This window comes from Lethenteron reissneri, chromosome 24, assembly GCF_015708825.2.
Source record: "Lethenteron reissneri isolate LAM-NWPU_2019-01 chromosome 24, ASM1570882v1, whole genome shotgun sequence".
NCBI classification, from domain to species: domain Eukaryota; kingdom Metazoa; phylum Chordata; class Hyperoartia; order Petromyzontiformes; family Petromyzontidae; genus Lethenteron; species Lethenteron reissneri.
The window spans coordinates 16,896,330-16,909,756 of NC_083802.1; the positions used below are offsets into that span (position 1 = coordinate 16,896,330).

At 46.8% G+C, this 13,427-nt stretch overlaps 1 protein-coding gene across 3 annotated transcripts in view; it reads left to right on the forward strand.

Moving 5' to 3' along the window:
* The window catches only part of LOC133346696 (retinal dehydrogenase 2-like), a 72,034-nt gene extending 67,783 nt beyond the window's left edge, over window positions 1-4,251 (forward strand). For all 3 annotated transcript variants that reach the window (XM_061558493.1, XM_061558495.1, XM_061558494.1), the window contains exons 12-13: window positions 892-966; window positions 2,512-4,251. In XM_061558493.1, the coding sequence (XP_061414477.1) occupies window positions 892-966; window positions 2,512-2,584 (148 nt within the window). In that variant the 3' untranslated portion in view covers window positions 2,585-4,251. The remainder of the gene's footprint in view (window positions 1-891; window positions 967-2,511) is intronic.
* The last annotated feature ends 9,176 nt before the right edge of the window (window positions 4,252-13,427 follow it).

Here is a 13,427-nt window from a genome sequence, read left to right on the forward strand (position 1 = left end):
CCGTTTTTGTTTTCTAAGCACCATGCGGTTGTACTCTACTTATATGGCCCCTCACGTCTGTGCTCCCTCGGCCTTGGTTGAGCAGTAATAAGCAAATTTCGATTTAAAGCTTTCGTGACTGCAGGGATTCATCTTTTTGGTTCTTTCGGTAAAGTCACGTAGAAGGGAAATAATAAAATAATAAAAATAAACATAATAAAATACAATTCTCACGACGTTTCGGCCACAACGCAAGCAGCCGTCCTCAGGTGAAGAACAGGTCTGTCGGAAAGACAGCGTCATTCAGACGTGAGAATTGTATTTTATAATGTTTTCTTTTTATTATTTTATTATTTCCCTTCTACGTGACTTTACCGAAAGAACCAAATAGACAGTAATAAGCAGTGTGGTGAGGTATGGCCAAATGATCCGGATAGTGTGGTAAGGCCCTTATCAAGCAATGGATTGATAACAGAGCTGTTAATATGTATGTAATTCAAAAAAAATTTATCGGTATTTGATGATGCAGGAAGACCTTCATCCAGCAGTGGAGAAACAATGGCTGATAAAAATTATAAAATTATATCGGTTCATGATGACGATGATGCAGTATTTCCTTTCATAAAATGTTTGGTACTGTTATTTTTAGATTTCAAATAATTATAATTCTGAATTGTTTCTGAAATTTTATTTAAATGCGAAACTACGCATTCCGAAAATGTGACTTCCTCAACGATTGAACACACCTCCAGTTCAAGGGTCACCGGTACGCCGCCCAAGTTTGTAATCAACAACGTGGGCACAGTTAAAAGTTGCTGGAAGTGCGTGAGTGGATTTGTGGTCCTTCAGCGGTGTGAATAGGTCAGAGGCTTGACTAAGTGCAGATGCTTAACATCCGCTCGCTGTTTGCAGGATCAACTGCTACAATGCCATGAATGCGCAGAGCCCATTTGGAGGCTACAAGATGTCTGGGAATGGCCGTGAAATGTAAGTACGGTACATAGTGCCACTTTAAAACCGGACTTTATACCGAGGAATGTTTAAACAACAACAAGAAGAATGTAGGCTTTTCCTTGCAATCAGCATTGGTGTCTGTTTGTTTTTATGAAGGTAATTGATTATCCGTTCGTCTTGCTGATTTTGTGCACCGCCAAAGTTCGGAGTCGCCATTTGGGTTCACGAATTGATTTTCGTCCTATCAATATTTACTGGATATCTGTGAACAAGAGCTTTGTAGATTATCGGATTCTTTCAGGATAAATAAATTGGATGATTCTGATTTGCAGCCTCATTGTTTACCCTTCATCATATATTTTTCTGAAAATTTTACATCGGCACGAACTTTTCCCCCCTCGTGAATAATACATTCTTACACCCAAGCATTCTTACTGCCAGTGCAAGAGACCGATCGCAGTTGGCGAATCATTTTCGTTTTAACGCCACCTGTTCATAACCATCGAGCGTGCTCGCTGCAGTATCTTGGGGCGCGTGTGACGCCGCTCCCAAATTGCCAATTCCCTCGACCAATTCACGCGGTCGTCACCTCGAGCAGCACGTGGCACGGCCCTGAGCAATGGTACTTCAGAGAGCTTCTAAATACGGAAGGCCGCCGATTTTTACATCGCGTCTTGTTCTGTTTCATCATATTTATTTTATATTTTTAATGAAGCGGTCTGAGCAGCTTTGGCGGGCTGGGAAGAAGGTGCAGCGCCACATCCCCGATTAGCACGGAATTAGGCGCCACGGTGGCAAGATGTTAACTACCTCACCGGGTATACAGGAGGTCGTGGGTTCGATTACGACCCTGACGCCTTGTGTATATTTGGAGTTTGCGTCTCTCTCTCTCATCATCATCATCACGGTGGCTAGGAGATGTTAACTACCTCGCCTGATATACAGGAGGTCGTGGGTTCGATTACGACCCTGACACCTGCTGTATATTTGGAGTTCGCGTCTCTCTCTCTCTCATCATCATCATCACGGTGGCTAGGAGATGTTAACTACCTCGCCTGATATACAGGAGGTCGTGGCTTCGATCCTGACCCTGACGCCTGCTGTATATTTGGAGTTTGCATCTCTCTCTCTCATCCTCATCATCACGGTGGCTAGGAGATGTTAACTACCTCGCCGGGTATACAGGAGGTCGTGGGTTCGATTACGACCCTGACGCCTGCTGTATGTTTGGAGTTCGCGTGTCTCTCTCCCCGTGGTCGTGCGGATTTTTCTCCGGGTCCTCCGGTTTATCCCTCCACATTTAGAAACAACGTCACGTGTTTAGAACATTTGGCCGCTACACATTTCCACGTGATGAGCCACTTTGTTGAGCTATCATTTGTGACCAGGTCGCTTTGAAAAAAAAGCTTCATAGCTCAGTGGGACCTTACCCGGTAAAATTAAAAAGAAATGGTTTAAAAAAAAAGTTAATAGTTTAGCACGGTTAGCCACGTACGGCGCACAAGAAGTTCTACATAATGTCCATGCACACGTCTCGTGCAGAGCCTCAGTAACCGACCCTGGTTTGTGTCGCCACAGGGGCGAGTACGGCCTGCAGGAGTACACCGAAGTGAAGACGGTCACGATCAAGATTTCTCAGAAAAACTCGTGAAGACGTCGTTGATTTTCCCTTCGTTGTTTTCCTCATCACTATTATCGTTTATCATTATTATTATCATCATCATCACCATCGTCGTCGTCATCGTTATTATTCACAAGCGCTTTGAAAGTACACGAAACGAATTAAATAAAAGGAGTCGATGTGGAGCACGAGGCATTGCAAGATTATTCTACAAATATCTCTCTGCACCCCCCCCTCTCTTGTGCGAGGGATGCCTTGAGCCTAGGAGTACAGTACAACGCAGGGCTTAACGGGCACGACTGTTTTCTGGGAGCGTCGTTCACGCGAGTGACCGGTCTTTGCTGTTGTCTAACCCGTACACCTGGAGAGGTCATTGGTTCATTGCGGAGAGAGAAACAACGAAACGATTGTGCTGATGCAATTCACCTCGCATAGTTGTTATAAAAAAAAAAACCTCAAGAGGTCAGAATGATATTTTTTTATTACAAAAATAAAGCATTTGGATAACTCTAGCGGGTGTGAGACGACTCGTGTAAAAATGCGCGCGTTTTGTTACAAACGTGTTCATTGGGGCCGTGGCTTTTGACAGCCAATGATGTGTCTGGCATTGCATTAGAATGATTTATATCCCTTTGGCAATCCACCGCTGGATGAAGGCCTCCCCATTGCATTCATCACCATCAGCCATCATCAATCCACTGCTGGATGAAGCCCTCATTGCATTCATCATCATCATCAGGCATGATAAATCCACTACTGCTGGATGAAAGCCTTCCCATTACATTATCATGTTAATATTCCCCAATATATTTGAGGTACAGACACATTCGCTGGGAAGACATTGGCCCGGTTTTGGTAAAACCACCCTGACGCTTCGATTTGTCTTTCCTGCACAAACATTAGTACAAAAACGGGCCTTTTTCACAAGTCCCGCAAGGTCAAAACAAAACTCCAACGCAATAATAACGTCTGTACCTTCGATTTCAACGTTTAATTGTACAGCGTTTTGTTCTTACCCAGTCTCGTTAACACCCTCCCCCCTCGTGCGTTACCAGTACGCGCGTATGCACGCGTGTCAGAGGAGCGACGCTCACAACAACGAGCAGAGCGCCGAGTGGCTAAAGCACAGCAAGTTGGCACAGGAGGGGGACACGGGTGGTGCATGGGCCACTCATCTCAGTCAGTCGACCCGTGGCACCCGCTGGGTCTGTCCCGTGACCCCCTGCCAGCGAGCCGTTCGACACTTCACGTGGCCTTAACGTGCACCTAGCTTGGCACAAGCGCCGTGGTGACGTCTCCGCCACTTAGTGGCGAATGGCGGTGGTTTTTGGTGGTGTCAGAGGAGACCTCGCAGCGACGGTGGGACCAGTTTGACACCTGCCCGCGCGCGCGTGTGCCTAGCAGGCGCAGTCGAGGCTTCGACGCCTCGACTGCGGACAAGACAAAAGCAGAAGGAAAAAAAACACACCAAAAAACGCAGGACCCTTCTATGAAATGTGTTTTTATTAAACTGTTTTTTGTTTGACTACGTTTTTTTTTGTGTGTGTTAGACCCGAAAACAACTTGCGCATTTATTGTTAATACTGCGTACTATATATCTGAATGTTATCCGTAACAATACTGTATCCTTTAAACGTTTTCTGTGTTTGTTACGCTTTTTTATCATCATCATTATACGGCTGTTATAAATTTACAAAACAAAACCGTGTGCTCTGAACCATTGCATGTTTTGCCTGCGTGTGGATGCGTGCGTGTTTTGTGTAGAGCGGTGGCGCAGCTGTGAGCACATTACGCCAGGGATGTGGGTTGTGGGGAGTTGGTCTGTGGGGCGATGGGCTGGAGGTGGGTAGGTGGGGGAGGTGTTCTAGCCTCTAATATGGGCCTTTTGTTGGCACAACCGCTAAACCGCTTGCTTGATGCGCGGCAGTTAGCTCTGATACACCTGCACGTGAAAAAGAAACACGCACACACACAAAATGACACCACAGTCGAGGCATTGTGTTTCCATTCAGCGTGTCACGGGAATATCTCTCCCTTGGCTTGCGTCCCCATTGTGACCGTGGAGGACATTCGCTCCGACCGTTCCGAGGCGGCGACACCCAAGCCCGAGGCAACAACCCCCAGTCCGTCCCCTCGTCGCCCAGGTGTCCTGTTTTTTGTAAGAAGAAGAAGAAACGCGACGCAGACCAAGCGTGGTGGCGGGCATGGGATCCATCGCACACGGCGGTTACGCCACGAGGCGTAAGTGGTAATGTGTCAGGGGCCCGCGGAGCGTGACGTAATTTTTTTTTTTTTGCGGTTACCTTCTCGCTATTTCTCGTTTTGTGTGTGAAAGTTTCTTTTTTTTTTTCTCCACCCCGTTTCTTTGTGGGACTTTGAAGGGGGTCACTGAAACCGTGCCACCGCCGTTCCAGCGGAAGGCTCGGGTTGCTTTAAGGGCAGTTGGCACCGGGATAAGTGAGCAGCTCAACCCAGTGGGGATTGGCAGTTCCCCTTGTCCCCATTTATATATTAAAAAAAAACTGCACACAAATAATGAATTAAACACCCAACATGAATATAAAAAAAGAAAATCCCAGGACTTTCCCCCCTTTTATCAAGAATCTCATGCGCCGCGGCTCAGTTTCCTACTTACGTTACTGTTTTCTTTAAAGAAACAAATGAGCCAATCTTCCACTTTGAAAAAGAGGTGATGGGAATTGTGAGAGCCCCATTCATGGGGGCGGGGGGGGGGGGAGTCTGAGTAATGCGGAGGCGCGTGGGTGCATAATGCGTGGGGGGGGGGGGGTGCTCCGTTTCCAGACGGGGAGGAGTGGGTGGACGGCCAAACGCGACCGACAGTCAAGGCAGAGAGGAGTTCTACAGCAGCAACATCATCACGACGACGGCGAGGATAAGAAGGAGCAGCTTCATGGGCCGCGTCACTGCCATAGGAGACATTTTTAAATCCTTTATATTAAGTTCGCTTGCTTGCTTGCGCACTTACGACCGTGTAAAATTTTCGGTCGTTTTTTAACCCACTTCCCGTGATCCAATCGAGCTGACATTTTGCACACAGACTCGTTGTGCGTGACAAATTATTTTCGTGAAAAAAATTTTCCAAAATTTTTAACTTTTTAGGAATTTTTTTTTCTATTTAATTACCAATTGCTTAATGGTGCAATGCAATCATCTGACCCATAGGTGGCAGCCATCTCAAGCCAGAGGACGAGAGGACTCTAGCCGCCACGCATATAAAGGATTTATAGTGAAAATCTTTGTTTTTACGGGTTCATTTTTTTACACCTCGATTGAAAACTCGGTTCTTTAGGACTGATTTTTATGTTTAGTGTGTTGTCCTTCCCACGCGCCTCCCTCGATCAGCACGGTTGGCTGCATACGGTGCGAAAGAAGTTCAAGGTACATACAATATGTTGAAGATCATTCTTGAGTATTTCCAGAGCCAATGGACGACTCTAGATTTAAGCAAAACAAGCAGTCTTGGGGCTTCAACAAACTCGAGGAATCACGGATTCATGATAAAACAAAAGTAGGGTACACCGAATCGAACAGAGATCCTTCTCAAAAGATATAAACAGCCCATGATTCTGATGACACTGTGAGAATAATTGCGAGTGTAATTAGTCTGTTAAATTAATTATTTCACACAACTGTGATATAATTGAGTTGCAGAATAAATATTCCACTTGCTGTATCAAGACGAGCGGTTTTAAGGTCAGAAGGAAATGCAAGGGTTACTTACAAGTGCTTAAACAAATAAGCCAACGGCTTGAATGGTTAATTGTATGGCTAGCCAATTAACTCTGCTTCAGATGTCATGGGAATCCAATGATTTATGAACATGCCCGCACTCCAATTTTACCATTGGCTGATATATAAACTTAGAAGCAAATACAAGACGCTGCATTGTCTTAACTATTGCGATTAAACTCAGATTAAAATGCTGCAATGGCTGAGGCTGCGAGTCACGTGTCTACTCCAGTCTGTCAGAGGGCACTGAACATATTGAGTGATATATTAAACCCCGGTTACGTCGTGTGGACATTTGGTATTTGAAATAAATAAATAAAAGCCGTTTACTGCACATATTTTGCGAATTTTTTGCCCAAGGTACAAAAAAAATACCAAAAAAACCTGCTTTAAAAAATACCTCAATTCATCTCGTCCATTCTGGTTGAGCGCTTCGCGAAGACGGAAGCCCTGTTGTTTTTGTTGTAATTAGATTCAACGTCCGTGGAAAGGAATTGATGATGTTGAGATATGGCCACACGGAAAATTAGCGTACTTGTGCTTTTAAACATGTAAAAAAAAATACTTTCAATCTGGTAACAACAACAACACAAATGACTGTCCGTATAAATTTCGATTTAAAGCTTTCGTGACTGCAGGGATTCATCTTCTTGGTTTTTTCGGTAAAGTCACGTAGAAGGGAAGTAATAAAATAAAAAAAACATAATAAAAGAATTCTCACGACGTTTCGGCTACAACGCAAGCAGCCGTCCTCAGGTGAAGACCAGGTCTGTCGGGGAGACAGCGTCTACGCGACTTTACTGAAAGAACCAAGAAGATGAACTGTCCGTATGTCACGACAGGAGAAATAGGGGTTGGACAGTTTTGGTAGGGTAACAGCCACGGCAGTACTCGCCCACTCACAACCCCATACCCCAGCCACAAATAATAATAACCATGTAATTTGTAACGAACACAATATTTCACGGCCATAAATGACCGAAAGAGGTACAGGGACCTTTCGGAAATAGGTCGCGCCTCTAAGTGTCTCTTCAAAGTCTGTAAAGATTGAATGCTGCTGCGAATGTGCAACGGGATGACGTTGGGCGCGTTCCAAACGACCAGGGGACTGACACGGAGAAACGACTCCTACCAGTGCCGGCCCTGGCCCTTGGTTGAGAGAAGAGGAGGAGGAGGAGAATGAGGTTAAATTTCGATTTAAAGCTTTCGTGACTGCAGGGATTCATCTTCTTGGTTCTTTCGGTAAAGTCACGTAGAAGGGAAATAATACAATAATAAAAAATAAAACAACATAAAATAATTCTCACGACGTTTCGGCCACAACGCAAGCAGCGTCTGAAGCTGCCTTTCCGACAGACCTGTTCTTCACCTGAGGACGGCTGCTTGCGTTGTGGCCGAAACGTCGTGAGAATTATTTAATTATGTTTTATTTTTATTATTTTATTATGTCCCTTCTACGTGACTTTACCGAAAGAACCAAGAAGAGAATGAGGTTGTGAGTTACGCTACTCGTCCAATCTCTTGCGCTTTGCCCGGACTCCTTTCTCCCCTTTTGTCCGCGCAAGTATTCATTGTCAGTGTTCGCCAGCGCTGCCGCTGGCACACTGCACAGGTGCTATGGATAAAAAGAACACGTTAAATAACATCCAGCCGTTCTCGTTTTACCAATGATGAATGAGGGCCACGCCACGCCGTGTCAGTTGTGGGGTGTTTTGTTGTTTTGTTTAGCAGACTTCACCACGCTGGTCAGCGAAGAGAGTGGAAGGCACGACCCGTTCCAATACCGCTCGCAACCGATGCTAGCCAACGCCGGGAATTCCAGTCGATTGCCCCACAGCTCCGCCGTTTATATACGACAGGGGATATACATTGAGGCCAAATTGCGCCTGATGAAGAGCAGAGATTGCCCAAAGCTGTCAACGCCACGATTAGGGCTCGGTGAACCTGCAGGTGCCGTAACGGAAAGCACTCCCGTCTCCACGCGCATTGCCAGCCATCTCCTCTTCACCTCTGCCACCTCGGCTCCCTCTCTCTTCCTCCACTCCCGACGCCTCCCACCTACCACCGCCGCCGCCACCCTCCTCTTAAAACTAATCCCTGGCACTTCAAACGTTTGAGTGACACCTCTCCTCGCGGGGTCAACGAGAAGAGTGCGTCAAGGTGTTGAAAAGAGAGAGCCCCCGGGTAGAGTGATGCTTAGGTGGGATTGATCGGGGCATGTCTTTTTTGTGGGGGGGGGGGAGCGGGGGTGGGGGTGGGTGCCCTGTCTGCTCTAAACCTCGGATGTCTTGCGCATTGGCACGGCGCGCTCGTCATCCGTTCCCTCTACTCTCGCGCGCGCCTGGAGCCGAGCGGATTAGGGGAGAGAGCGGGGGGGGGGGGGGCAGCGCGCTCACGGCTCGTTGGTCTTTTTTTAAAGCACCGAACGAAGTCAGCCCCCCCACCCCACCCCACCACCTTCGCCTCCCTCCGAGACAGATTTTCACTTCCTGGCGAAATTTCCGAAAGTGGCGATGACCAGGACGAATTGCCATGGCCGCCGGAGATTCTTCTTCTTCTTCTTGTTGTTGTCGTACGGCTGCTGGTGTCGATGGCAAGGCAACGGCTACAGTCTCTTCTAGATTTGAAGCTTTCGTGACTGCAAGGATTCATATTCTTAGGTTTTTTCGGTAAAGTCACGTAGGTAAAACATTAAAATTAATAAAAGTAAAATAATAAAAAAATCACGACGTTTCGGAGGCAACACAAGCCTCCGTCTTCAGGTGGAACCGTCACAGCCACGACAGCTGTATCAAGTAAGTACAGTCTCACATGCAGGTGGGCCAAGCCAGACAACCACGTCAGGGGTAGCGGAGTGGCATCGTCGTCGCTGCGATGTCTCCTCCGCATTTGTGGATCGTGGCAGTGCGTCGTTGTACGTTGTACGGCCTCTGTCCCGGATGACCCACGGTCTCACATCGGCGTGGAAGACGGCAGCCATCACGACGAGTGTCATCAACGCGGCGACCTGAACGTTGATCGTCGATCGCCCGCTCTCCAGAGCAACAACACGAGCCGTCGGTGATGATTGGGAGATCACCGGGGCGGTTTCGGTTAAAAAAAGAAAGTGGACGAAAATTAACATGAACGGCCCCTTTTGAGGATGGAGATTGGTGTACTCAGAAGAAAGGGTCTGTGATGAATAATAATATGTTTTTATAATACGCGCAATTTTGCGGCTCGAGGAGGCAATTGTAAGGAGCGGAGCCCTGTTCAATGTCAGGGAGACTCGGTGGTTAAAAGTCAAGCTGAAGAAACGCGCCTTTAGATGGTTTTTTGAACGAAGGAAATGATTGATCGTTACGGATGTGAATCGGGGGACGGCGTTCCAAATGACGGGCGGAGGGGGGGGAGCTGCGATAAGGTCATTGCAATTGATTTACGTGAATACATTCAACTTCTAACAAAGAGAGAGGAACCACAGATGAGTGAGGACAGGAGCCAGGCGACGACACTGAACCAAATCCCCACCCCCACTTCGCTCTGCTGTCCTCTAGGTATTATAAATTATTCTTTCGCACCGTACGTAGCCAATCGGAGTTGCGAGGGGAAGGACAAAAAACTAAACACTAAAATCAATTCGAAAAAAGTGACATTTTGCACGTGTTCGGTATTCTCCTGCAATGTGGATTCACAATTTCCTTTTCCCACGAGCAAATCTGAAACTATCAAGAGATGCTTCTCGCGAAAGGAATACTTCTCCACGGACAGTCCAGAGCAAAAGCGAGGGGTTTTTGATGCCGCCCTGAACGAAAGTGAGTGGCTGTAGGAATTCTACCCGTTCAGGTGCATACAACTTCAGCAAGGTGTATATACACAGGTCAAGTCACATCCATGAGAATTCTAGATTTGAAGCTTTCGTGACTGCAAGGATTCATATTCTTAGGTGTTTTTCGGTAAAGTCACGTAGGTAAAAAATTATATTAATAAAAGTAAAATAAAATCACGACGTTTCGGAGGCAACACAAACTTCCGTCTTCAGGTGGAACCGTCACAGCACGATTGCTGTATCAAGCAAGATACAGCAATGCGATGTCTCAAGCAAGATACAGCAATTGTGCTGTGACGGTTCCACCTGAAGACGGAAGCTTGTGTTGCCTCTGAAACGTCGTGATTTTAATTTTACTTTTATTAATTTTAATTTTTACCTACGTGACTTTACCGAAAAAACCTAAGAATATGAATCCATAAGAATCACTCACGCACATTAACGACACAGGACAGGCATCTTCACAGTGGTTAAATTAGAACAACAAGAACAACAACAAGATAACTTGCATGGAAATGTGATGGCTCCGACTAAAGTTGTGTCCCCTTGCAAAGTGAAATAAAGAACGAATCTCAACGGGCTTTTGCCCCGACCTGAATGGGAGTTGAGCCTCGTCACAAAGACAACGACGAGGTACACGTACTGACGCTTGTTGGGGGAGTTTGAAGAGGAGCTGTTTAAGACGCGGTCAGAGAAGGAGAGCGGGCGAGCGCACGTTACAAAGAAATGCGTGCGTGTGGATAACAGCGTCGGCAGGCACGGGCGGGGAATGGGAAAGGAAGCGACCCCCAGATTCCGACTCTACTCGCCTGACCCTTTCGGCGCCAGCTGCTTTGCCACCATCACCCAAGCCTGCAACGGGCACTTAAACAAAAATGCGGCGTTTTTTTTCTTCTTCCCCCTTTCGTTCTTTCTTTCCGCCCCAAAGCTGTGGCGATTCATCGAAAAACTTTCGGTACTCTCGTTTATACAGAACAAGAACACGTGCGCGTGTAGACATATCCTCTATCTCAACTGTCAAATCGTGTTATTTTTTGTTATTCATAAAATAGTTTTTTCTTGAGCGGTGATTTATTTGGAGAACCTTTCGCACGCACACCACTGGCAGCTATTTAAGTTGAAGAATTCCGGTGTTAGGGCAGCGTGTGGCAGGTGTTATGTTAGCCGACAGCTCCGTATACACGCTTAATTGTATAATGCGAATCTGCCACTCAAGTCGTATATACTCCCACACGCATATCTCTCCTGTCACGTGAGAAATGGAGCCAAGGGCGCACCGCCTATAGATGTCACTGATGTAAATGCATCGTTCGTCAGCAGCAACCGCCAACAGACATTCTCTCTCCATCGCTGGACAAACGGCTGCACAGGCACGCGGGTGACAATCGCTTCCTGCCCTGCGCGTGTGGCCTCAATCCATCTCACTTGGACACGTTTACAAATGTCATCGCCCAATCTATGGCTGTCACACCAGCTCCCTCTCCGCCGCCATGAATACCCAACACCCATCAATGAGAAATATTCTAAATCATTAACGCTAATTAATTTTTTTCTCCACTTTACTTATATATATATCCCCATCAATTTTAAGCTACGCTGCTAAACTGCAGACATTTTTGGCAAATGTATCAAGCCGAAGTACAACCACACACACCCACGTGTAAGCATAGGCCCGCAGATGTTGTGCGCTCAATGGTCTTTTTTTACGCCTCTTAAAATTAATTGGCTGGCCACAGATGGGCTTGACAGCGAGTTTATGGGACGCGGAGGCCTCGTGACAGGGGGTTATCACGGCCCTGATAAGTCCAATTCATTAGCAGGGAGGTTGAGGCGGCTGCGGTGGTGGTGGTGGTGGTGGTGTGGGCGGAGGTGTGTGACACGGTCTTAGATGGGGTTTTTTTTACGTGCGTGTGTGTGTGTCTTGGCACTCCGGGGTGTGAGTGATGCTTCGCAGGTCCCTCCGTACCAGCCAGCGCCCCGTCCAGCTCTCATCCACATCCTCGCTTTCATCCCCTCCTCCCTCCAGGCACACGCGCACACCTTTACTGTGCAACTCAGCACCAGTCGAGATAGGCACGGCCTTTCAACAAAAAAAAGAGGTCTCGCGCAGATAATCTCCAACAACAGCATCTGGTAGCAATACCTTCGGTGACATTTGAAATGGGAGAGCGGTTTTGAGCGCGACTCGTGTTTTATTTCATCCGTTCTTCTTCGCCCATCACCAACGCGCTCTCGACGAGGGCAATTAGAGCTTACAAATAGGCCAAGCGCCAGAGACCATTAGCAAATTAAAAATCTGATCAGTGGCGCGCACAACGCTTCATGATTTGTCAGGAGCCCTGGGTCACACCTGGTTGAGACAAACGAAGTGCAGTTCGTGTGTCGAGTGAGCTGCATAAGGACAGACACGTGTGGCATACCACGATTAAAGCAAGTCCTACAACAAAACCAACGACTCCCACATAATCTTAAGACAGCTTGAAGTATGTTTGGGTCTTTTATCCACCAATGTTGTTCCAATTGTGTTATCAGCATGGTGCCATGTGGCACAGAATCCATTTGCAAAGCAGTGCAGCCACATGTGCTCTAGTGTCAGCCAGGGAAACAGAACTTCAGATCCCTCCAAGTGACGAATGAAAAACTTGACCTTTTCATCCACACACTTGGGGTTCACATTTTCACATGCTACACAATAGTTAAAGGTATGTATTATTGTAATTTGGTGATAAACTGAACCTAACAATTTGGGTTTTAAAAAAATAAGATGTCAAACATCTCTCGATGTGCATATGCGACATAGCGTCTAAATGCAACCGCATCTCAGGACAATGTGGGACAGGATGTTCTGAACCCGTGGGTCGCGCATTCTCCTCTCAGGGGGGAGCGGAGGCTGCGGCATAGGTGCCGTGCAGAGCACACCTCTAGGCTTACCCCATGAATATCATCGGCACAACGTTGCGACGACGGCACGCATTTAATACACAACGCGCCAAACAGAGATTTTAAAGCGCCGTAAGGGGCCATTCATTGAGTAGGTACGCAAAAATCTGTCAAAACTTGACCCCTCCACCCCTCACTGTACACACGCGTACTTTTTACACCCCCCCCCCCCCCACCTGCGTATGTACGCTTGACTACACCCCCCCCTCCAAATCGTCCAGGGGGTCTGGAGGTCCCCCCCAAAAAAAATATCAATTTGAAAACTAATTTACTGCCATTTCCTGCCTAAAATATTTTTAAAAAATACTAACCCATAGGATGTACTTTTTATTAAATTTTTACAATAATGTCTAATAGTGTATTGTATTGCATTGC